General features: G+C 47.1%; 1 protein-coding gene and 1 non-coding gene across 4 annotated transcripts in view; one reads left to right on the top strand and one right to left on the bottom strand.

Annotated features, from left to right (window-relative positions):
* The window catches only part of PARP16 (poly(ADP-ribose) polymerase family member 16), a 31506-nt gene extending 14762 nt beyond the window's left edge, over positions 1-16744 (bottom strand). For 2 of the 3 annotated variants that reach the window (XM_066388491.1, XM_066388492.1), the window contains exon 1: positions 16288-16744. In XM_066388491.1, the coding sequence (XP_066244588.1) occupies positions 16288-16461 (174 nt within the window). In that variant the 5' untranslated portion in view covers positions 16462-16744. Of the gene's footprint in view, positions 1-5528; positions 5614-16287 lie in introns of all 3 variants that reach the window. The other variant, XM_066388493.1, reaches the window with a different exon arrangement.
* A 6813-nt stretch (positions 16745-23557) lies between these two features.
* LOC136377748 (U5 spliceosomal RNA) lies at positions 23558-23673 on the top strand. Its single transcript, XR_010746382.1, has one exon. It is a non-coding gene; the product is annotated as a U5 spliceosomal RNA (small nuclear RNA).
* The last annotated feature ends 532 nt before the right edge of the window (positions 23674-24205 follow it).

Raw genomic sequence — 24205 nt, 5'->3', positions numbered from 1 at the left:
TGACCTGAACTGATGTGAAGTTCATTTAATCTTTATTTATCCCACTTCATGATACATTTTGCTGCAGGAACATTAATTCTGATAATGGGATGCCACGTCGCTGAAGGTGCTAGCAAATATATGATATATACATGGATGGGCATGAGAAAAATGGCCTTCAGTTAACTTTCTGCCAGCCCGTTTCCCTGCAGACCAGATAAAGGTAGTACAGCAACTACACCCATAACCAGGCAACAGTGCTTATGGTAAGAATGACCCAGAATGGGCCTGACCTGTGGTGGCGCAGTGGATAAAGCATCGACCTGGAAATGCTGAGGTCACCGGAGGTCGCCGGTTCAAAACCCTGGGTTTGCCTGGTCAAGGCACATAGGGGAGTTGATGCTTCTAGCTCCTCCCCCCTTCTCTCTCTCTGTCTCTCTCTCTCTCTCTCTCTCTCTCTCTCTCTCTCGTCTCTCTCCCTCTCTGTCTCTCTCCTCTCTAAAAATAAATAAATAAAATAAAATAAATAAAAATGACCCAGAATGGTAAGTGGCACCTGCACCTGGGAAAGTGCAAATGAGACTTCCCTGAGTAGGACTTTCTGCGAGGGCCCTGGCAGCTATCGGTGGTATTCTTACAAGACAGACCAGCCTCTGTAGAACACGGGGCTTCATTGGGGCTTCCTTAGGCTAGAACAGTTCCTACACCCACCCGACCTGAATCTCCTCTTCTTACATATGAGCTGTCACCCTCCAGGGCAATGGCTAGACCTAGACCTGGACCACTGTATGGACTGCTGCAAGGACTTCAGCAGACATGGAACACCCGGCTGTAAGTCGTGACCCGTCTTAGGGCCTTCTAATTTAGACTGGTGCCTGTGTGGCCTGCAACAGATGTCTGAGTTGGTCCATTTAGTGGTGTATTATACCACATTATTACTTCTGTAAAACTGGGCAGACTCAATTCTGAAAAACGTCTGGTGCCAGGTTTTCTTTTTTCTTTAAGATTTTTATTTATTGATTTTTACAGAGAGGCGGGGAGTGAGAAGTATCAACTCATAGTTGCTTCACTTTAGTTGTTTATTGCTTGCTTGTTGTATGTGCCTTGACCAGGCAAGCCCAGGGTTTCGAACCAGTGACCTCAGCATACCAGGTTGATGCTTTTCCACTGCGCCACCACAGGCCAGGCTGGTACCAGGTTTTCTGATAAGGGACTGGTAACTGTCACTTTTGCTTTGAAATTATGACTAGAAGGCAACTCTGTCTAGCATGGTATTTAAAACCATCATCATAGACGTAAAACTGAGACTCACAGACATAGATAAGAGTGCAGTGGTTACCAGGGGAAGGGGATGAGAGGGTTGGAGGAATTGTATAAAGAGGAACAAATATAAGGTGACGGAAATGATGTGACTTTGGGTGATGGGTACACAACATAATCAACTGTTCAAATGCTATAGAAATGTTTACCTGAAACCTATGTACTCTTGTTGATCAATGTCACCCTGTTAACTTTACTTTTCTAAGCAAAAAAAAAAAAAAAAAATTAAAAATTAAAAAAAATAAAACCACCGCCATAGACTGGTACCATCTGTGAACATGCCTTGGGTTGTATCCGTCCCCTGGCATGTCCGTTACTCCACTTCTAAGAATCCAGGCACCCTTCTCTCTAAACCCTAAGGCACTCAGCCCCTCCCCACAGTATGGCCAGGATTCCCAGAAGCCAGGGACAGTCTTATATTTTTCTAATCCTCTTTCTTGGATGCGGGGGGGGGGGGGGAAGCAGACAAATCGCAGTTTGAATCCCTGTTCCTTAAGCAAAGCACTAAACCTGGCTGAGCCTCAATCTCCTAACATGGGGGCCACATTATTTCCATGTCAGGTTGTCAGGAAGATTAAAGAACGTAACAGAATATCAGGGCCTAGCCTATACATGTCCATTTCTTTTTTTTCTCATTTATATTTCTCCCTGACAACACCCCCCCACACACACACACACACATAATTTAATGGGGATATAGTGATACTTTATAAATATCAGTGTTTTCTTTCCATTCTTTACAACCACTGATGCTGACCTTGGGGATTTTATTTTTTTAAATCTATAGTTGACAATTAGAAAGATTTCAGAGTTACTTTATTCTTATCTTTATTCCAAAGATTCACTCAATAGCTTCAGACTTTTTATTTTTTTAAGTGAGAGGAGAGGAGATAGTGAGACAGACTCCTGTATGTGCCCCGACCAGGATCCACCCAGCAACCCCCATCTGGGGCTGATGCTTGAATCAACCAAGCTATCTTCAGTGCCTGAGGCCAACACTTGGACCAACCGAACTATCCTCAGCACCCAGGGCTAATGCTCAAACCAATAGAGCCACTGGCTGTGAGAGGAGAAGAGAGAGAGAAGGGGTAGAAGGACGGGAAGAGAAGTAGATGGACGCTTCTCATGTGACCCCTGACTGGGGATGGAACCTGGGATGTCCATACACTGTGCTGATGCTCTATCCACTGAGCCAACCAGTCAGGGCTCAGACTTCTCATAAAACTATCTGTACGTCTCATGAACTATTAGCTTAAAAAATAGTGTGTAGCCTGACCAGGCGGTGGTGCAGTGGATAGAGCGTCAGACTGGGATGCAGAGGACCTGGGTTCAAGACCCTGAGATCGCCAGCTTGAGTGAGGGCTCATCTGGTTTGAGCAAAAGCCCACCAGCTTGAACCCAAGGTCGCTGGCTCTAGCAAGGGGTTACTCGGTCTGCTGAAAGCCCGCGGTCAAGGCACATATGAGAAAGCAATCAATGAACAACTAAGGTGTTGCAACGCGCAATGAAAAACTAATGATTGATGCTTCTCATCTCTCTCCGTTCCTGTCTGTCTGTCCCTGTCTATCCCTCTCTCTGACTCTCTCTCTGTCTCTGTAAAAAATAAATAAATAATTAAAAAAAATAGTGTGTATACACTCTGCAAAGTGTTGGTGCTATATATACAATGGAGAGGCAGAAAAATACATAATTATGACTTAGACCTTCCCCATCATAAAAAGATGATACAAACTACTAAGGAGACCTGGTGAGACTTGTGTGGGGTAGCGGCTAGGGGACATGGGATGGTCAGGAAAGGCTTTGCAGAGGAGGTGCTGTGTGCCCTGGGTTTGACAGGCAAAGACACAGAAGCACAACAGTGCAGTGTGTGGTGAGGGTAATGGAGGGGCGTGGTTACTTGTGGAGGTTCTCCTCCCAGGCAGCCTGGGTCCAAATCTGGACTCTTAAACCCACTACTCTCTGTGTGACCTGGGTGAGTTGTTTGATTTCCTGTGTCTTGGTTTTCTCAAACACATAATTGGGATAATAGTAGCCACTTCACAGGATCTCTGTGCAGGTTTATCAAGTTAAACAAGCACAGTGCTTAAAGCAAGAGGAAGGCATTAAGTACTCTAATGTTTGTGGGCACTGCCACAGTTGCTGGCGTCTTTAACTGCAGGTGGTTTGGTGTGGCTAGAGCCTAGAGTGTGGAGGAGAGGTCATGAGGAGGAACAGGATTGAGAAGGTGATGAGATCAACCTGTGAAAGCCGTGGACACCCTCGCTGGGGGTCTCTGGGGTTTGTCCCGTAGGCAATCCGGAGCTCCTGAGGGTGCCTGAAGATGTGTTCCAAACGGTGTACCCCAGGTGGCCATCCACAAGGCCTGCTGCCTGCCCAGTCCAAAGGACACCTCACAGCATCCTGTGACCTTCCTGTCCTGTTTTTCTACTCCTTGACCACACTTGTTGTTCCAAAACTAGAGATGAGTCTTTTTTTCCCACAATTACTGTCCCTGTCACTCTGTTCTCAAATCTCACCTTTGAGCTACAGCCCTTGCCAACAGTCCAGAACTGGGAGCCGGGACCCCTACAAAAGGACAGTCAGAGAGCTAAGCCAGGTCCCTTTCAGGGGCTCAGTCTGGAGAAGTGGAAGAAACCACTCCCAGCTCTAAGTTCAACCCAGGCCTCACCCAAGCTCCCTTGGGGACAGCCCTCTTCCAGGGCTCAGGCCCTCCCACTGCCACCTGCCCTGTGTGTCCTGCCAGGCTGCACTCTTTACACCCCACCCACCCTTTCACTCTCAACAGGACTTCTTGATGTCCGCTTTCACTCTTCAGGCCACTCTGAAAAATAAATCTGCTCCAACAAGTTAACAGGATCCTCCCTCTTGTGATCAAAACCTGTCTGCGTTTTAGCAGGACCTTTTGGGGACCGGGCACACAAGTAGGGCTGTCTAATAAAATACAGTCTGCCCTATTAAATTTGAATTTTAGATAAATAACAAAATTTATTTTTTAGTATAACCTACACAATATTTGGGGCATATTTACACTTCAAAAATTATTTGTTTCCCTGGTGGGTGGCGCAGTGGATAGAACAGTGCCCCAGAGCGCTGAGGTTGCCAGTTTGATCCCGAGCCCACTGGGGCTGCCCCGGTCAGGGCACATATGAGAAGCAATCAATGAGTGCATAACTAAGTGGAACAACACATTTGACGTTCTGTTTCTTTCTCTCCCTTACCTGCTTTCTTTCTCTCCCTGCTTTCCTTGCTTTCAAAAAAAAAAAAAAAAAAAAAGGCCCTGGCCGGTTGGCTCAGTGGTAGAGCGTCAGCCTGGCGTGCAAGGGGTCCCGGGTTCGATTCCCGGCCAGGGCACACAGGAGAAGCGCCCATCTGCTTCTCCACCCCTCCCCCCCTCCTTCCTCTCTGTCTCTCTCTTCTCCTCCCACAGCAAGGCTCCATTGGAGCAGGGATGGCCCGGGTGCTGGGGATGGCTCCTCAGCCTCTGCCCCAGGCGCTGGAGTGGCTCTGGTCACAACAGGGCGACGCCCCGGAGGGGCAGAGCATCACCCCCTGGTGGGCAGAGCATCGCCCCCTGGTGGGCGTGCCGGTGGATCCCAGTCGGGCGCATGAGGGAGTCTGTCTGACTGTCTCTCCCCGTTTCCAGCTTCGGAAAAATACAAAAAAAAAAAATGTATTTGTTGCTTCTCTGAAATCCAAATTTTAAAAGGTGGCCTATATTTTCGTTTGCTAAATTTAGCAACCCTGTCCCTCACAAGGCCTTTGGGAATCTGTTCTGGCCTCTCTGCCTAACAGTAACCTGCCCTCCCACACCACTCCCCGAGTGCCCTCTGTGCTTCCTTCTCTGTACTTCTGCAGCTGCCAGCACGGGCCTCCACTCAGTCTGCAAGGTCAGCCTGAGGTCACATACCCAGACCCTGACCACTCACAACCTCTGTGCTCCCTGTGCTCTAAGCAGAATCCTGTGTTGGTCCTTGACTCTCTGGGGCCACCTCAGATTTGCCTGAGACAAATGGTCCTGAAGACCAACCCCAGCTTATGTATTTTGGAGTCCAGCAGCCAGCCTTGGACCTGGCACAGAGATCAGAACAAGATAGCAAAAGCTAACATTTATTGAGGCCTTATCACATCCCGGGCACTGGGCTAAATGACACTGTGCATGCGTCATCTCGTTTTATCCTCACCACAACCTGTGAAAGGGGAGGAAACTGAGGCTCGGAGAGGTTCAGCACCTTGCCGATGGTCTTGCAGCTCCTCAGCAGCAGGGCCATGAAGCCAGGCAGCCTGACTCCAAGGTTCATTCTCTGGGATTCTCTCCTATCAAACCAATGGAGAAATGTATAATGGACTAAATATTTTAGCCCGAAGGAGCAGTTCTGACAGAACTTTAAGAAACTGCTTAAGGAGTCAATTGGGTACGTTTCTGGAGTCTCCCACCCCCAAATAATACAACCAAGACAGCCACTGGCTGTGCCTAGGCCCTGTAGGTGGGGACAAAGACGTATGTCACGTGCAGTCTGAAGTGGGTCAGGAGACAGAAAACCCCCCATCAAGACAAGCATTACAAACCACATTCATGGCAGTGGAAGGCATTATCCAAGAACTGGACTGAGGAGGATAAGTGTTCAGGAGGAAGGCAGGTGATTCTGGGGGTGAGGGAGAAGGCAGACGAAAGGGTTTACAGAGCAGGCAGGATGGGAATGGGGCCTGCAAGGACAGGAAGGATTGGGAGGCACAGAGTGTATCCCCAGTGGGAAGGAGCTTAGCAGACAGGCAGTGAGCAGTCCCTGTCCCAAATTGTGGTCCCAGGCCCAAATGCCCCAGAGCCAGAGAGGTGATGACAAGGAGTACAGGGGGAGTCTCGGAAAGAGTGGTGAGGGCTGTGCTGAACAGAGATCTCTGGCCTAGCAAGGGGCCGAGCCATCAACACCCAGTTCCAGCTGGTTTCGGCCCCAGAGTGGCCCCCACCCAGGCAGTGGAGCCTCAGAATTTTCTTTAAAAAAAAAGTTTCCAGCCTGACCTGTGGTGGCACAGTGGATCAAATGTTGACCTGGAATGCTGAGGTCACCAGTTCAAAACCCAGGACTTGCCTGGTCAAGGCACATATGGGAGTTGATGCTTCCTGCTCCTCCCCCTTCTCTCTGTATCTCTCTCTCTTGCTCTTTCTCCTTTTTCTAAAAATGAATAAATAGGCCTGACCTGTGGTGGCGCAGTGGATAAAGCATCGACCTGGAAATGCTGAGGTCGCCGGTTCGAAACCCTGGGCTTGCCTGGTCAAGGCACATATGGGAGTTGATGCTTCCAGCTCCTCCCCTCTTCTCTCTCTCTGTTTCTCTCTCTCCCTCTCTCTCTCCTCTCTAAAAATGAAATAAATAAAATTTTTTTAAAAAGTTTTAAAAAAAATTAATAAATAAAAATCTTAAAAAAAAGTTTCCATTGACTTGAGGGGGGAGAGAAGGGGGGGAAAGGGAGCGAAAGAGATAGAGAGAGGGGGGAGGAAGGGAGGGAGGGTTATAGGGGGGAGAGGAAGGGAGGGAGAGGAAGAGGGATAGGGAGAGGAACAGGGAAAGAGAGAGAAGCATCAACTTGCCGTTCCATTTAGTCGTTCCATTTAGTTGTGCACTTATTGATTGCTTCTTGTATGTGCCCTGACCAGGGATCGAACCCACAACCTCGGACCACCAGGATGATGCTCTATCTACTAAGCCACCCATCCAGGGCCCTCAGTATTTTCATTTTAAAAATAAATCAGGCCCTGGCCGGTTGGCTCAGCAGTATAGAGCATCAGCCCGGCATGTAGAAGTAAGTCTCAGGTTCGATTTCCAGTTACGGCACACAGGAGAAGCGCCCATCTGCTTCTCCACCCTTCTCCCTCTCCTTCCTTTCTATCTCTCTCTTCCCCTCCCACAGCCAAGGCTCCACTGGAGCAAAGTTGTCCCGAGCGCTGGGGACTGCTCCTTGGCCTCTGCCTCAGAAGCTAGAATGGCTCCGACCAAGACGGAGCAACACCCTAGATGGGCAGAGCATCGCCCCCTGGTGGGCATGCCGTGTGGATCCAGGTCGGTTGCATATGGGAGTCTGTCTCTCTGCCTCCCCACTTCTAGCTTCAAAAAAAAAAAAAAATCAGAGCTCTTTTCAGCCAGCGCCAAGCCATAGGCATCTCTCAGGACAACTAGCACAAGCAGTATAAGACCCAGGGCAAGAGAAAGTCCCACCACAAAAAGTGACACTATGAGCTGGGGTGCCTGCTGCCAACACTGAGATTGGTCCCATCTCACACACACAGTCTGCGTGCAGGGAGGGAACAAGAAGTCTTGAGCCTTGAGGCTGGACGTGGAAAGAAAAGAAAACAATGTCAGCAAGCTGCACTTTTTAAAATCTTCCCAATTTCTAAAGGTTAGTGGACAAACAAAACCTGTCACCCCACAGAACACACTTTCACAGCCTCTACTCTGGGGGACGAGGAAAGCTTCAGTTGGAGAAGTAGGTCAGCGAGCCTGGGCAAGGCCTGAATGGTAGGCAGCGCTAGGCAGTCGTAGGGTTTAAGAAGTCTCTCAAGAAAGAGGTGGTCTAGCCTGACCTGTGGTGGTGCAGTGGATAAAGCATTGATTTGGAATGCTGAGGTCGCTGGTTCAAAACCCTGGGCTTACGCGGTCAGGGCACATGAGTTGAAGCTTCCTGCTCCTGCCCCCTTCTCTTTCTCTCTAAAAAAAATGAATCAAGTCTAAAAAAAATTTTTTTTAATGAATTAAAGAAAAAAGGAAAAAAAAAAAAAGAAAGAAAGAGGTGGTCTGGGAGACTGAGAGGCCAGCAGGGGGAGCACAGAGGAGAGAGGACTGATGGCCCAGCACGGAGGCAGCTCAACCTCCTCCCTCTGAGTCAGGAAGTGACAGCACAGCCCAGGGGCCGCTCTGCGAACACCCAGATCAACTCTCCTGGGGAGTAGGCCCAGGAATCTGTTTATAGAAGTTGCCACGGGTGCTTCTTATCAGGTATAGATGTTAAGCAATGTCCTGGAAGGGCTGGCAGCAGGAAAGAAAGAACATCTTTAAAAAGTCCTCGTCTAGGAAGGTGCCAGAGGTCATAATTATCAGATGTGGGTGGAGGCACTGGGAGGACATGAACCACAGGTGCAGCCACGATCATTAACCTCAGGACCACAGTGACACCTGCAAGAGTCGGGTGGGAGGGATGGGTGGAGCTGACAGGCTGCCAAGATGAGGCTGGCCTGACCAGGCGGTGGCGCAGTGGATAGAGCGTCAGACTGGGACGCGGAAGACCCAGGTTCAAGACCCCAAGGTCTCCAGCTTGAGCGCAGGCTCATCTGGTTTGAGCAAGGCTCACCAGCTTGAGCCCAAGGTCACTGGCTTGAGCAAGGGGTCACTCGGTATGCTGTAGCCCCTTGGTCAAGGCACATATGAGAAATCAATCAATGAACAACTAAGGTGCTGCAACGAAGAATTGATGCTTCTCATCTCTCTCCCTTCCTGTCTGTCTGTCCCTATCTGTCCCTCTGTCTGAAAAAAAAAAAAAAAAGATGAGGCTGGAATGTAGACACTGAGTTACATACAGGAGATGTTGCTCTGCACAAACCTAAGGTATGAAATCTACAGTCACTAAATCAGACTGGGAGTGAAGTCTACTCTACAGGAGAACTCTTCATAAAAGGAGACATCATGGGGACCCTTTAAATGAGTGGTTCTTCACCCTGATTACATGCCAGCAACACCTGGGAGCTGGACGCTTATCTGCCACCAGTACATATACTAGTTAGCTGATGGTGACAGGGATATTAATAGAACCTACATCACTGAGTTTTTAGGAGGCTTGAGTTCCATGTAAAATAGCTCAGAACAGTGCCCAGCAAGTAGTAGCAGCTTTAGGATTGTATAAGCAGCTATTAGGTAGTATACTGTTATTATTACTCAGGTGTCCCATTCTACCACTCACCAATCTGCTGAGAAAAGGCCTGCATTTCAGGGGTGGCTGGGAAGGGAGGGAGGAGGGGTTTCTACTGGAAAGATGAATCCCACCCCTGGGTCCTCCACATCATCATCCCATAGGCTAAAGCATCCTTCTAGCCACACACCCACCACTACTCACATCACATCTTATCTATGTCTGTACTCATATCTTTCAATATTGGTATAACCCCTACCCTTCACATACCATCTCTGAGAACAGGGAAATAAAAAGGTAATCTGAGAGACCGAGAATTTTAACTTGAGATATCAAGTATGTACCTACATGGACACTTATTGACTGGACTGAATCTAATTGTTATCATTTCCTCAATACCAGCAGGTGGGTGCTCATGAAAATGATCAATTCATTAATAGAAAAAAATTTAAACTACATATTTTCTGCAAATAAACAAACAAAAATATCCCAATGCCCAGGCTCCACCTCAGACCAATTAAATCAGAATCTCTAGGGTGGGGCCCAGACAGCAGTAGTTTTTAAAGCTTTCCAGGTGATCCCAATGTGAACCAAGGCTGACAGCCTTGTAAAGAATGATCTTCTAATCTAGCCTGACATGTAGTGGTGCCGTGGATAAAGCATCAACCTGGAACGCTGAGGTCACAGGTTTGAAATCTCTGGCTTGCCTAGTCAAGGCACATATGGGCGTTGATGCTTCCTGCTCCTCCCCCCTTCTCTCACTCTGTCGCCTCCCCCTCTCGCCCTCCTCTCTAAAATGAATAAAAATAAATTTAGAATCTTAAAAGAAAAAAAATGATCTACTGTAGTAAATGTCAATATTCAATTTCCAAGCTGGAAATAAGCATCAAACGCCTTCCTTAGAAAGTTCTGTTAGCCTTTGAGCCAGCAATTTCACCTTTTTGAATTTATCTCAAGAAAATATATACCGTATTTCCCCATGTGTAAGATGTACTCTTTCTTGAAAAATTTGGGGTCTAAAAACTGGGTGCGTCTTATACAGTGGTTGTAGTTTTTTTACTTGCATTTCCTGCTTTTCCGCATGGAAGAAGAGTTGTATGAATCTTATGATGAATAAAACTTGCGTTCAATAACTTTATGTAATACTTTTTTTTTTTCAAATTTCAGGCCCCAAAATTAAGATGCATCTTATACATGGGAGCATCTTATACATGGGAAATACAGTAGTTAGAGCTATTAACAATGATTGATGTAAAGAGATGTTTATCGTAGTATGATTTATAAGAGCAAATGTATACTATGGTGAAGGAACCGGAGGAAGGACTCCAATCGGCTGGGATGAAGGCACAGAGTAAGATGAGGTTCCAACTGTGTCTTAAAGAGTGAGGGGGAGTGTGCCTGGACCACGTGGGGGCTGGCATGGGGAGGGCAGGCCTGTCCTGGGGTAGGACACAGAGGAGCTTATCCAGGTTTTTATTTTATTTTATTTATTTTTATTTTTTTTTTTTGTATTTTTCTGAAGCTGGAAACAGGGACAGTCAGACAGACTCCCGCATGCGCCCGACCGGGTTCCACCCGGCACGCCCACCAGGGGTGAAGCTCTGCCCACCAGGGGGCAATGCTCTGCCCATCTGGGGCGTCGCTCTGCTGCGACCAGAGCCACTCTAGCGCCTGGGGCAGAGGCCAAGGAGCCATCCCCAGCGCCCGGGCCATCTTCGCTCCAATGGAGCCTTGGCTGCGGGAGGGGAAGAGAGAGACAGAGAGGAAGGGGGGGGGTGGAGAAGCAAATGGGCGCCTCTCCTATATGCCCTGGCCGGGAATTGAACCCGGGTCCCCCGCACACCAGGCCGACGCTCTACCGCTGAGCCAACCGGCCAGGGCCTTATTCAGGTTTTTAACCCAGACAACCCAGCAGTCAGCTTATCTAGAGAGAGCAGGCCAGAGAGCAGAGCCAGGAGAGCTAACTAGAGCAGTTCGGCCCTCTGCCCCCATCCCCAAAGAGTAGATAGGTCTAGGGCAGGCTAGATGCAATGCTGCTCAGACTTGTGAAAAATGCAGATCCTGACTGGGTGGGTCTAGGGAAGGGGGGACCTGACACTCTACATTTCTAAGAAGCTCCCAGGTGATGCTACTGCTACTGGTCCTCAACCCCACTTTGAGCAGCAAGGGCCTGGGATGAATACAAAGGGACCGTTCCCCCCCCCCCGCCACCTCCCACTCCCAGAAAGGGTCTGTAGGCTAACGGAGAATCAGAGCATGGGGTTTCCTAGGGAAACAAAACAAAACCTTAAGTTTGAGGGCCAATGGTCAGAGCTGAAGAAATCCAAAGAATGCTACAGATTCTCTGACCTTATAAGGGCTTAGCCAACCCTTGTTCCAAGGAACAAGATCAGAAATCCTCAGCCTGGGTAAGTGCACATACCAAATTTTGATTCCTCAGCACCTCCCAGGTCAGATGCTGGGAATACAAAGACCTCCCAGTGTAAAACAGAAGTGCAGCGTACAACTATCCTCAAACAAGACACCTGAGAAATGATTTGGGACTTTGGGAAGTGTGAGAGAATAGGACCAGAGCTGCGCTTAAAGCCAAGAGTTTGGTTTAGCAGGGAACATTCTCAGGAAAGCAATAATCAAAAAAGTAATTCAACCCAGAGCTCGAATTTTTGGAAATGGCAACATATATGTTGTAAGGTATGTAATGACACGTTGTAGTATGGAGAAAACTAATTTAGAATGCTTGAAAATGATCAACTGTTTCACATCGCTTCAGGTGCTTTTAGCTAAACAAATGAAAATAAGTCTTTTGAACAACCCATACCTTCCTTCTCCAGGTAACCACAAAAATGATACAGAAGGATACATCCAGACCTCCTTCCCTTTTCTTTCACAGTTAACCACTGAATCAGAATCAGGTCCAGATGCCAAATTCTCCACATTTTTTCCTGTAACTCACAAACAAAACCTGAAGTGTGTTTATCTAAGAACATCTTCATGCTCCCAGACGTCATACCAGGTCCTGCCTGGTGAATAGCCTTCTTCTGGGCCACTGCTCATTAAAGCCATACCTACAGATAGCCAAGAAACTGTATGGTCTGGACTAGTTTCCCCAATAATGGTGCCCAGTAAGGAATATGGCAACAGAACAGCTCAGAATCTGTGTTTCTCCAGGGGCCCTTGAAAGAAAGGATGAGCTATAGAACCAGCACAATGAGCCTCACCAGAGGGACTGTCCCTCTAGAGCAGTGGTAGTCAACCTGGTCCCTACCGCCCACTAGTGGGCGTTCCAGCTTTCATGGTGGGCGGTAGCGAAGCAACCAAAGTATAAATAAAAAGATAGATTTAACTATAGTAGTAAGTTGTTTTATAAAGATTTATTCTGCCAAACTTAGTGAAAATCCAACATAAAGTACTTGGTAAGTAATTATTATTATATGCTTTAACTTACTGTAACTCTGCTTTATAAATTTTATAAAGTAAAGTTACTTCCCTACTTTATAAATCACCATTACTGTGGAACCGGTGGTCGGTTAGAAAATTTTACTACTAACAGAGATACCAAAGTGGGCGGTAGGTATAAAAAGGTTGACTACCCCAGCTCCAGAGGATGTGGCTGTTTGGGGCGACTTGATGCTCTCCTAAGGAATCAGAGGTCTGGGAGGAAGAGTGTGCCCCAAACTGCGAGCACTGGTACCCATAGGGAGAGATGTGGGATAGTGTGAGCTCTATAAAGGGCACTTTGAATTTTTTTTAACTTTTTACTTAATTTTTGTTTAAAGATTTTATTTATTGATTTTAGAGAGGAGAGAGAGAAAGGCGTTGGGGGAGGAGCAGGAAGCATCCATTCATGGTTGCTTCTCATATGTGCCTTGACCAGGCAAAAGCCTGGGGTTTCGACCCAGTGACCTTAGCGTTCCAGGTCGATGCTTTTTCCACTGCACCAGCACAGGTCAGGCTCTTTGAATTTCTTTATAACAAGAATATATTCAAACATTCCTTGCATAATTAAAAATAATTTTTTAGGCCCTGGCAGGTTGGTTCAGTGGATAGAGTGCTGGCCCAGCGTGTGAAGTCCTGGGTTTGATCTTTGATCAGGGCACACATGAGAAGCAACTATCTGCTTCTCTTCCCCTCCCTCTCCCCCTTCTCTGTCTCTTCCCCTCTCACAACCAGTGGCTCAACTGGTTTGAGAGTCGGCCCATGGCGCTGAGGATGGCTCGGCTGATTCGAACATCAGCCCCAGATGGGGGTTGCCAGGTGGATCCCAGTTGGTGCATGCGGGAGTCTGTCTCTCTATCTCCCCTCCTCTCACTTAAAATAATAACAATAATAATAATATTTTTTATTTATTCATTTTTATTAGAGAAATACAGAGGAGAGAGAGGAAAGAGATAGAGAGAACAGGGGGAGGAGCAGGAAGCATCAACTCTCATATGTGCCTTGACCAAGCAAGCCCGGGTTTCAAACCGGCGACTTCAGCATTCTAGGTTGATGCTTTATCCACTGCGCAATCACAGGTCAGGCAATAATTTTTTAAAAAGCATAAACAGCCCTGGCCGGTTGGCTCAGCGGTAGAGTGTCGGCCTGGTGTGCGGGGGACCCGGGTTCAATTCCCGGCCCGGGCACATAGGGGAAGCGCCCATCTGCTTCTCCACCCCCCCCCCCTCCTTCCTCTCTGTCTGTCTCTTCCCCTTCCGCAGCCAAGGCTACATTGGAGCAAAGATGGCCCGGGCGCTGGGGATGGCTCCTTGGCCTCTGCCCCAGGCGCTACAGTGGCTCTGGTTGCGGCAGGGCAACGCTCCGGAGGGGCAGAGCATCGCCCCCTAGTGGGCAGAGCATCGCCCCTGGTAGGCGTGCCCGGTGGATCCCGGTTGGGCGCATGTGGGAGTCTGTCTGACTGTCTCTCCCCATTTCCAGCTTCAGAAAAAATAAATAAATAAATAAAATAATAAATAAATAAATAGCATAAACAGTCCAGTCTGGATAGCTCAGCTGGTTAGAGCGCTGTCCCAAAGCATAGAGATTGCTGGTTGGATCCCTGATCAGGGCACATACAGAAACAGATTGATGTTTCTCTCTCTCTCTCTCTCTTTCCCCCTTCCTCCCTCTCTAGAGTTAATTATTATTATTATTTTTAAGAATAAACAAGGCCTGGCCGGATAGCTTGGTTGGAGTGTTGTCCCAATGCACAGAGGCTGCTGGTTTGATACTTGGTCAGGACACATAGAGAAACAGATTAATGTTTCTGTCTCTCCTCTCCTTTCCTCTCTCTCTAAAATCAATAAATTTTTTTTAAAATGTCTTTTAAAGCATAAACAAATCAAAATAAAAGTTTATTTTGCATTTATCCCATATTCATCAAACAAACCTGATTATATTTGCCAATAAGCCCTTCCAGCAGGAAGAGAAGGCACTGAGTATTCTAGTATACTTGGATATTTCTTGGTAAAAATTAATGAAGTGCATTGTGGGATACCGTCTCTGGTGAACATGGTCCCTCTGACCTCAATCTCTCCTCCTGAACAAATCCCTCTCTCTCACCCTCCTACCACATGGGTCTTTCAGTAATGTATCCCAGATCTTACCAATGCTCCCCCCACCAAGGATAAAATCTACACATCCAAGCCCTGTACACTCTGGTTGGCCTCCTTCTTTCCTGCTCCCCACAACAACCACACTAAAATACAGACAGACTTGTTCTTCTCAGTGAGCTCCTGGCTTTCTGCCCATCCTGCCACTCCTCCTAGAATAGCAATCTTAACCTCCCCTCTGCTCCTCGAAATCCACCATGTCCCTATGGACTCAGCATGGCATCAGCCACTGCCCCTGGCTAGTGTTTCTTGACCCCAGTTCAGTGCCAAGGGTTGTGGTCCCTGTTCTGGACTTCTTCATCATATATAGGATACCTCATTTTATTGCACTTCACAGACATTGTTGGGGGGTTTTTGTTTGTGTATTATTATTAAATGAGAGGCAGGAAGGCAGAGAGACAGACTCTCGCATGCCCCCCCAACCAGAATCCAGTCGGTAAGCCCACTAGGGGGCGATGCTCTGCCTATCTGGGGCCTTGCTCGCAACACATGCCATTTTAGTGCCTGAGGTGAGGCCACAGTGCTATCCTCAGTGCTTAGGGCCAACTTGCTCCAATGAGCCATGGCTGTGGGAGAAGAAAGGGGAGAGAGGGAGAAGGGGAGAGAAAGAGGGAGAGGGGGAGAGAGGAAGAGAAAAGTGGAGAAGCAGACGGTTGTCTTCTCCTGTGTGCCCTGACAGGGAATCCAAACCGGGAATCCAACTGGGGACTTCTACAAGCAGGGCCAACGTTCCAGGAGCTGAGCCAACTGAGCCAACCTAGCCAACCCGCTAGGGCCCAGACATTGTTTTTTTACAAATTGAAGACAAGACACAAGGAAACCAGGTAGGCCTGAAGTTTCTTTGAGTGAATTACTAATTCAATTATCTTTCATGATTACAGACTATTTCAATTTTCTATTTCTTATAGAATCAATTTTGGAAAATTATATTTTTCTAGGTAATTCCAAACATTTGGATTACAAAGATAACTGATATCTGGAACGCTGACCCTAAAGTGAACTCTGCGGAAAATTAAGTGCCTTGTGAATCATCAGAGAAATAACAGCTCACATGTATGCTGTATGTTAAAATTTATAAGAGCACTACCCATATATTACCTCTTACGAAGATCAAGGTATGGCTGGCTTTGGTTACTTTTATTGTCTAAGTATTTGCAAAGGGATGGATAACATCCTATTTGTCAGAGTCAGCTGACTCAGATCAACACTCTATTGCTGGCCACAGTAGGAAATCTTGTGGAGGCCAATGTAACTGTTCAATTCCTCACTTCAATCCGGAAAGTCACTTGTCATTAACAAGACGAAGCAGCCACAAAGCGTCTTGGGAGTATCTATGTAGAGCGTGGGGAATGTTCTTAGCTCATGGAAAGAAACCTTCCCCAGCGCCTGGCAGAAAATGAAAAGTCTGGAGACTGGCATGTTTACTAACATGGGTTCTACAGGACACGTGGCCTGGGAAACAGTGGACAGAGCCGGGGCGGGGGTGGGGGAGATACACACTCACCAGGGCCTCAAAGTCCTTCCAGTCGTGGCGGGCATAGGAGGCGGGAAAGGGCCGCAGCGCGGAGTCCCTCTTGTAGCTCTGCAGGGCCGAGGTGAACAGACTGCACCGCAGATCCGCGGCCAGCACGTCGCGGGCCGCCGCCTCCCTGACGGCCGCCCTGCCTGCAGGCTGCATCCTGAGTAGCCGAGTGTTGCCGCGGGGGGGGGGGGGGGGGGGGGGTTGATGCGGCGGTTCAGGAGCGAGGGCTGGGCCTACGGTCAGCGCGGGGCTAGGCCCGGGACAAAGGGCCAGCGGGGACCGGGGTTACAAAGCCTGGAGTGGAGCTAAGCAGAGGGATGAAATGACAGGGGTGAGAACATGCTGACGAGTGTCTTCCACGGTGGTCTAGGCAGAAGCGCTCGCTGCCCGGGGAAAAGGACCGATGAAGGAGAAGGACAGGGCAGGGGCCGCGGATCAGCGAGGCCGGGGAGAGGTGGCCTGGAGATAATGGGGGGAGTCCCCACGCCTGGGGGAGGGGCTATGACATGAGATGAGACCACAACGAAGACGGGCACTTGCTGACACGTGTCCTCCTGCAGTGGCCTGGGGCTGGGGGCACACCCGGGGAGGGGGGGGAACCACAGGCAGAGATCCCTCTCCGCGCGACGCGAAGCTGCGGCGCGGCCCGCGCCTTCCTGTCCCGCCTCCGGCTGGGCGCCGCCGAAGCCCCGGCGCTCGCCCGGCTGCCCTCGGCGCCGCCTGCGTTCCGCCAGCAGTCTCAGGGCCCCTCGTGGAGACCTGCCCGCCGAAGGGGACTCCTGCGCCCGGCGCGCGCGCTTGGCCTACCTCCCCTCCTGGCGCCGCGCTCCCCAAGCTGCTCCGCGCTCCTCCCAGCGCTGCCAAGGGCCCGCCCCCTGCCAGATGCAGGGTTTGCCTGCCCAGCGCGACCCAAATGAGCCCTAGCAGCTAGATGTGTGGCCGCGGCTGAGTCGCCCCCGCCGCTATGTGCCATTCCCATAGAAGTCCTGAGTAGAAATGGACCCAGCGCCCTTTTGACCTGCCGTTGGATTTGCCTTTGTCCCGGCGGGTTACTACCTACTGCCTCCTTCTTGAATCATTTCCCAAAAAAACTGGCTCCTGGGGAGCCACTTATGATCCAGGGAAACTGAGTCTCAGAGTGCTGCAGTATTTACCCAAGGTTCCACAGCCAGACAAGGTAAAGCTGGGATTGATACTCAGAACTGAAAACCAAAAGACCTTTCCTCTGCTTTTAAACCTCCCGAATTCTCTGCATTAAGATTCTGGCCTCTCAGGTGTACCAAGATCCCCCCTTGGGGTCCTCTCTGGAGGAGAGCTTCGGGAGATTGACCTAACTTTAGGAGGGAGGGACTAAACTCCCATCCTCTCTTCTGACTTACAACCCCATTAGAGAGAAAATCCCAAAGTTTGGCCCCATGGTCACATACAGATCTAACGCAGGCCGTTGCTAATTCCTAGACCAAGAAGCTCTCAATACCCTGCCCATACCCCACACCCCAGCATCTTCTGAGGGAGGAACTTCCCCTCCCTATGCATCCAGGCTGCCCTGGGCCTTGGGTTCAGAGGAAAGGTGATCTATGCTATCGGTTTGTATGACTTTGGGAGGAAGAGCAAGATTGGACCCCCAGACACTACAGGCTTCCCAGGCCAGGCAGTGAGTGCTGGCTGCTCCCAGAAATGCTAGTCAGACCCATGGTTGCTCTGAGGCCTGGACTGGTCCAGACGCACTAAAAAATATCCTAGTGTACCCAAAGTCCTGGGACCTCATGAGACCTAGGAACTCTAACATGGCTGCTACAGATCAAACCTGGAAGACAGAGTCTACAGTAGTGGTGCAGGAAGCCTGGGAACCATCCGTCATTCCACCTCTTCTTCTGTGGCCCTTAGACAAACCTCTTTCTTGGCCTTAAGGATTGTTTGTTGGATGAATGCATGCAAGTTGCTTTGCTGAAGCATGGTAATAATATGTTAACCCTGGCCCTGTAGGTCAGTTGGTTAGTGTTCTCCCGAGATGCCCAGGTTGCAGCTTTAATCCCTGGTCAGGGCACATACAAGAAATCAACTAATTAATGCATAAATAAGTGGAACAACAAATTGATGTTCTCTCTCTCTCTCTCCCCTTCTTTCTCTAAAATCATTTTTTAAAATATGGTAATTAAAGATAAAACTTTTTTAAAAATGTTAATGATGGGGCAACTGGGTATGTGAGGTATACAGGAATTTTGCACTAGCTTCACCATTTTTCTGTAAATTTAAAACTTCTTATTTATTTACTTATTTTGAGTGAGAGGAGGGGAGATAGAGGGACAGACTCCCACATGTGCCGAAACCGGGATCCACCCAACAACCCCCCTGTCTGGGGCTAATGCTTGAATCACCTGAGCTATCCTCAGCGCCTGATGCCGATACTCAGACTGACCAACTGAGCTATTCTCAGCGCCCAGGGCCTATGTTCCAACTAGTCAAGCCACTGGCTGCAAGAGGGGAAGAGAAAGAGAAGCAAGAGGAGGAGGGGAAGAGAAGCATAGGGTCACTTCTCTTGTGTGCCCTGACCGTAGATTGAACCCAGGACATCCGCACACCGGATGCTCTGTCCACTGAGCCAGCCAACCAGGGCTATAATTTCTTTAAAAAATAAAATTTATTTTCAATACATTATTGCCACCTGACCTGTGGTGGCGCAGTGGATAAAGCATCAACCTGGAACGCTGAGGTTGCCGGTTCAAAACCCTAGGCTTGCCTGGTCAAGGTACATATGGGAGTTGATGCTTCCTGCTCCTCCCCCATTTCTCTTTCTCTTCTCTCTAAAATAGATAAATAAAACCTTTAAAACATTTTAACAAAATAAAAATCAATAAATAAAATCTTTTAAATTCATTATTGCCAAATTGAGTTTAGGCTATAAATAAATGCAGGGATGATTTACAACAGAAAATCTATTAATGTAATTTTCTGCATTGTTAAAGAGAAACCACAGGCCCAGTATGGCATCACTTGTGCTAGAAACCTATGATACCAAAACTAGATTTAACTTCTAACCTAATTGCAGTTTCAGCCTTTCACAAAAATAGACTTCTATTTTGTTCATTTTTTTCTTTTTGTAAATTTTTATTTATTGATTTTAGAGAGAGGAAAAGAGAGAAACATACTTATATCAGCACCTTAGCTCCTGGCCAAGCCCTATGAGGTGTGGCTATTACCATAGGACAGGAACTTTTCTTCTCCATGGGTCTCTAACTTCCCATTACATTGTAAAATGTAGCAAGAGTGAAATGCAAAAGGATCAAAACAAATGTTTGCATGGAATTCAGTGGTCCGCAAACTTATTAGTCAACAGAGCCAAACATCAACAGTACAACGATTGAAATTTCTTTTGAGAGCCAAATTTTTTAAATTCGAACTATATACACAGTGTGTCCGTAAAGTCATGGTACACTTTTGACCGGTCACAGGAAAGCAACAAAAGACGATAGAAATGTGAAATCTGCACCAAATAAAAGGAAAACTCTCCCAGTTTCATACCCATTCAGAGCAGTTCGATGTGGGCTCATGCACAGATTTTTTAGGGCTCCTTAGGTAGCTATCCCGTATAGCCTCTACAGACCCGTCACTGACTGATGGCCTACCAGAACGGGGTTTCTCCACCAAACTGCCGGTTTCCTTCAACTGCTTATCCCACCGAGTAATGTTATTCCTATGTGGTGGCACTTCGTTATAAACGCGGCGATATTCACATTGCACTTTGGTCACAGATTCTAATTTAGAGAGCCACAGAACACACCGAACTTTCCTCTGTACCGTCCACATCTCGACTGGCATGGATGTGGGCTGCTCCGCTGTATACACGGTGTTACGTCACCATCTGCGCATGCGCACATGCTGCCACATCATTCTACAGAAACTGGGAGAGTTTTTCTTTTATTTGGTGCAGATTTCACATTTCTATCTTCTTTTGTTGCTTTCCTGTGACTGGTCAAAAGTGCACCATGAGGCCTGACCTGTGGTGGCGCAGTGGATAAAGCGTCGACCTGGAAATGCTGAGGTCGCCGGTTTGAAACCCTGGGCTTGCCTGGTCAAGGCACATATGGGAGTTGATGCTTCCAGCTCCTCCCCCCTGTCTCTCTCTCTGTCTCTCCTCTCTCTCTCTCTCTCTCTCTCTCTCTCTCTCTCTCTGTCTCTGTCTCTCCCTCTCCTCTCTAAAAAAAAAAAAAAATGAATTAAAAAAAAAGTGCACCATGACTTTACGGACACACTGTAGGTAAGTACATTTCTTATCGAGGTAGCACCGCACGTGGTATTTTGTGGAAGAGCCGCATTCAAAGGGCCAAAGAGCCGCATGTGGCTTGCGAACCGCAGTTTGCCGACCAGGGGCCATGGATAAACCTCACAAACATTATGCTAAGTAAAAGAGGCAATCACAAAAGGTCCACTTCCATTTATGTTGGCCAAAAAGCCACTGATGGAAAGTATTTGGAAAACATGTTACATTTGTTGCTGATGTGTACAATCTAGTTAGGCAGACAGTGGTTACATCCATATTGAACATGTACTATACAGACTTTTTTCCTTGTCATTATTCCCTAAACAATCAGAAAAACAATTATTTACATAGTATTTACATTGTATTAGGTATTATAAGTAATCTGGATATGATTTAAGGTACATAGGAAAATGGTCATAGGTTATATACAAAAACTACGTTATTCCATATAAAGAATTGAGCATCCATAGACTTTGGTATCCATGGGGGACCTGGAACCAATCTTCTGCAGATACTAAGAAATGACTATATATGAAAAGTCCAGAATAGACACTTTATTTTTTTTAATTTGTTTATTGATTTGAGAGAGAGAGAGAGAGAGAAAGGGAGAGACAGACTGAAACATCGATCTGTTCGTGTATGTACCCTGACAGGGGATCAAACCGGCAAACTTTGCATTTTTTTATTTTTTTATTCATTTTAGAAAGGAGAGAAAGAGGGAGAGAGAGGATCAGGAAGTATCAACTCCCATATGTGCCTTGACCAGGCAAGCCCAGGGTTTCGAACTGGCGACCTCAGCATTTCTAGGTCGACGCTTTATCCACTGCGCCACCACAGGTCAGGCCAACCTTTGCATTTGAGGAGGATGCTTTAACCCAGGGGTCGGGAATCTATGGCTCGCGAGCCAGATATGGCTCTTTTGATGGCTGCATCTGGCTTGCAGACAAATCTTTAATAAAAAAAAATAATGTTAAAAATATAAACATTCTTATGTATTACAATCCATTTCCTACTGCTCATGTTCATGGTTGCAGGTGGCTGGAGCCATTCACAGCTGTCCTCTAGGAAAACACCAAATTTTTATTGGATAATGCATAATGTACACGGGTCGTTGTATGGCTCTCATGGAATTACATTTTAAAATATGTGGTGTTCATGGCTCTCTCAGCCAAAAAGGTTCCTGACCTCTGCTTTAACCAATCGAGCTATCAGGCCAGGGCCAGAACAAGTACTTGAAAGACAAAAAGTAGATAAGCCAGAATCTGGGGGGTGGGGTTGAGGGTAGTAACTGCTAATGATTAGATTGTGGTAATGATTGCACAACTATGAATGTACAGAAAAACAGTAAATTATACACTTTAAATGGGAGAATTGTATGGAAAGTGAATCTCATCCAATAAGGATGTTTTCTAAATGTACCATATAATAAAAATTTAAATCAAATATAAGTCAAATATGTTTGACTCATTAGCACAAGAACCAGTTCAAACAAACATGCCAGTTTAGAGAAGGTGTCAAAGTTGGGAAGCGGAATGTTTGCACAAGCAACTCAACAACAAAAAAAAGAGCTGCAGTTTTTTCCCCCAAGGTTGTTCTGTTACCATGATGATGGATTGTTAGGGAAGAGTCCGGCTAGGTTGATTGGACCTGGCAGCTGAGCGCCACAGAAGAGAGAACAGCATATTTTATTTACTTTTTTTATTTTTAAGAATTTATTCAATTTCAGAGAGGAGAAAGAGAAAGAAATATGGGGAGAGAGAGGAGTGGGGAAGCATCAACTCCCACATGTGCCTTGACCCAGGCAAGCCCAGGGCTTCAAACCTGAGACCTCAGTGTTCCAGGTCAACACTTCATCCCACTGCACCATCACAGGTCAGGCAAGAGAACACATTTTAAAAGCACAGGATAAGACGATGGGAGGTCTGAAACTCCAATACTGTACAAGATTTCATCTGGAACAGTATTGTCAGGTGGGGCAGAAAACCTGAAACTGAAAATGCAAGTTCCTATTTTAAACAAGACATCAACTGCCAAGGTAGAGGGTATCCAGGAGTGTATACCCTGGAGGTGCACGGTTAAAAAACAACAAACCAACTCCCGTGCGCTCACCATGCAGCTTTAGAAAAAGGAAATGGTCAAATTTTAAAACCTGTGTTGCCCTTTCCCAGTTACACCCCTAACTGTCCACCAAAGGGAAGGAACCACTGTCCTGAATCAAATTCAGATGTATAAATACACAAAACATATCAAACCCAAGTCTGATCAAGATCGCCTTAAGATCCTCGTCAGGCCCTGGCCGGTTGGCTCAGTGGTAGAGCGTCGGCCTGGCGTGCAGAAGTCCCGGGTTCGATTCCCGGCCAGGGCACACAGGAGAAGCGCCCATTTGCTTCTCTACCCCTCCCCCCTTTCCTTCCTCTCTGTCTCTCTCTTCCCCTCCCCCAGCGAGGCTCCATTGGAGCAAAGATGGCCCGGGAGCTGGGGATGGCTCCTTGGCCTCTGCCCCAGGCGCTAGAGTGGCTCTGGTAGCAACAGAGCAACGCCCCGGAGGGGCAGAGCATCGCCCCCTGGTGGGCAGAGCGTCGCCCCCTGGTGGGCGTGCCGGGTGGATCCCGGTCGGGCGCATGCGGGAGTCTGTCTGACTGTCTCTCCCCGTTTCCAGCTTCAGAAAAAGAAAAAAAAAAAATCCTCGTCAGCCAAATCTCCGCTTCGCCCCCTAATGGTGACGCAAGGCATCGTGTGAATACCAAGATATTTCCCGAATCGAAAGGTGACTCGCCTTATTTACATACCCACAGTGCACTGCACCAAGTACAAGTTTAAAACGGCAAAATTAAAAAAAAATATTTTACTTACATTTTTTGAATATTAGACTATTATATACAAAGAAACCTGGAAATTTTTACTGATGCAATGAGTCTTGGCGTTAACTAGCCACCATCAGTGCAAAAGATGTTTATTTTACTTGAGATGTGTGTTAATAAATTGTGAGGTATGCTCTGGTTTCTCTTCAGATCGTATAAATCTTTCGCCTTTTACTAAAGATTTCCGTGGAGAGGAACAACTCTGAGTTTTGACTCAATTTTTTGAGGCCTTGTTTTGGCAAGGCTAATAATACTGTTTAAAAATAGATTTGAGCTTTGTAATTGTTCTAGAGAACTTGTGCTTGAAGTGTTGGGCTTAAACAACTACTACTGTGGGGTACTAAAAGTTTCTGTGTCTGGAAATTTGTTAAATCAATGAGGTTTTAGAGTATACAGCAGATTCTCCTGTGGGTTTTGCTTTTTATACTCAAAATACTGTTTCACAAGGATTCACATGTTATACACCTGTTTTGCTACATATGCTTGTTGGTTGTTCCTTTCATTTAAGAAAGCCAATTAAATAAGTGAAACAAAATAAAAAGCAAGGTAAGTTGATTTTAGTATATTTTAATTTAATAGAGCCAAAGCATCATTTCAATATGTTGATCAATATAGAAGGTTATAAGTGTTTTTACATTATTTTGTTGTTGTTGTTCTAAATCTTCCAAATCCAGTGTATATTTTATACTTAGCATGTTTCAGGTGCTCAACAGGCCCTTGTGACTAATGACAGTATTGGACAGCACAACTCTGTAGTATTACAATGTATGAACAGACT

Source organism: Saccopteryx leptura, chromosome 6 (assembly GCF_036850995.1).
Source record: "Saccopteryx leptura isolate mSacLep1 chromosome 6, mSacLep1_pri_phased_curated, whole genome shotgun sequence".
Taxonomy (NCBI): Eukaryota; Metazoa; Chordata; class Mammalia; order Chiroptera; family Emballonuridae; genus Saccopteryx; species Saccopteryx leptura.
The sequence above is the reverse complement of the archived record's forward strand: the minus strand, read 5'-3'. Positions and strand labels throughout refer to the sequence as shown.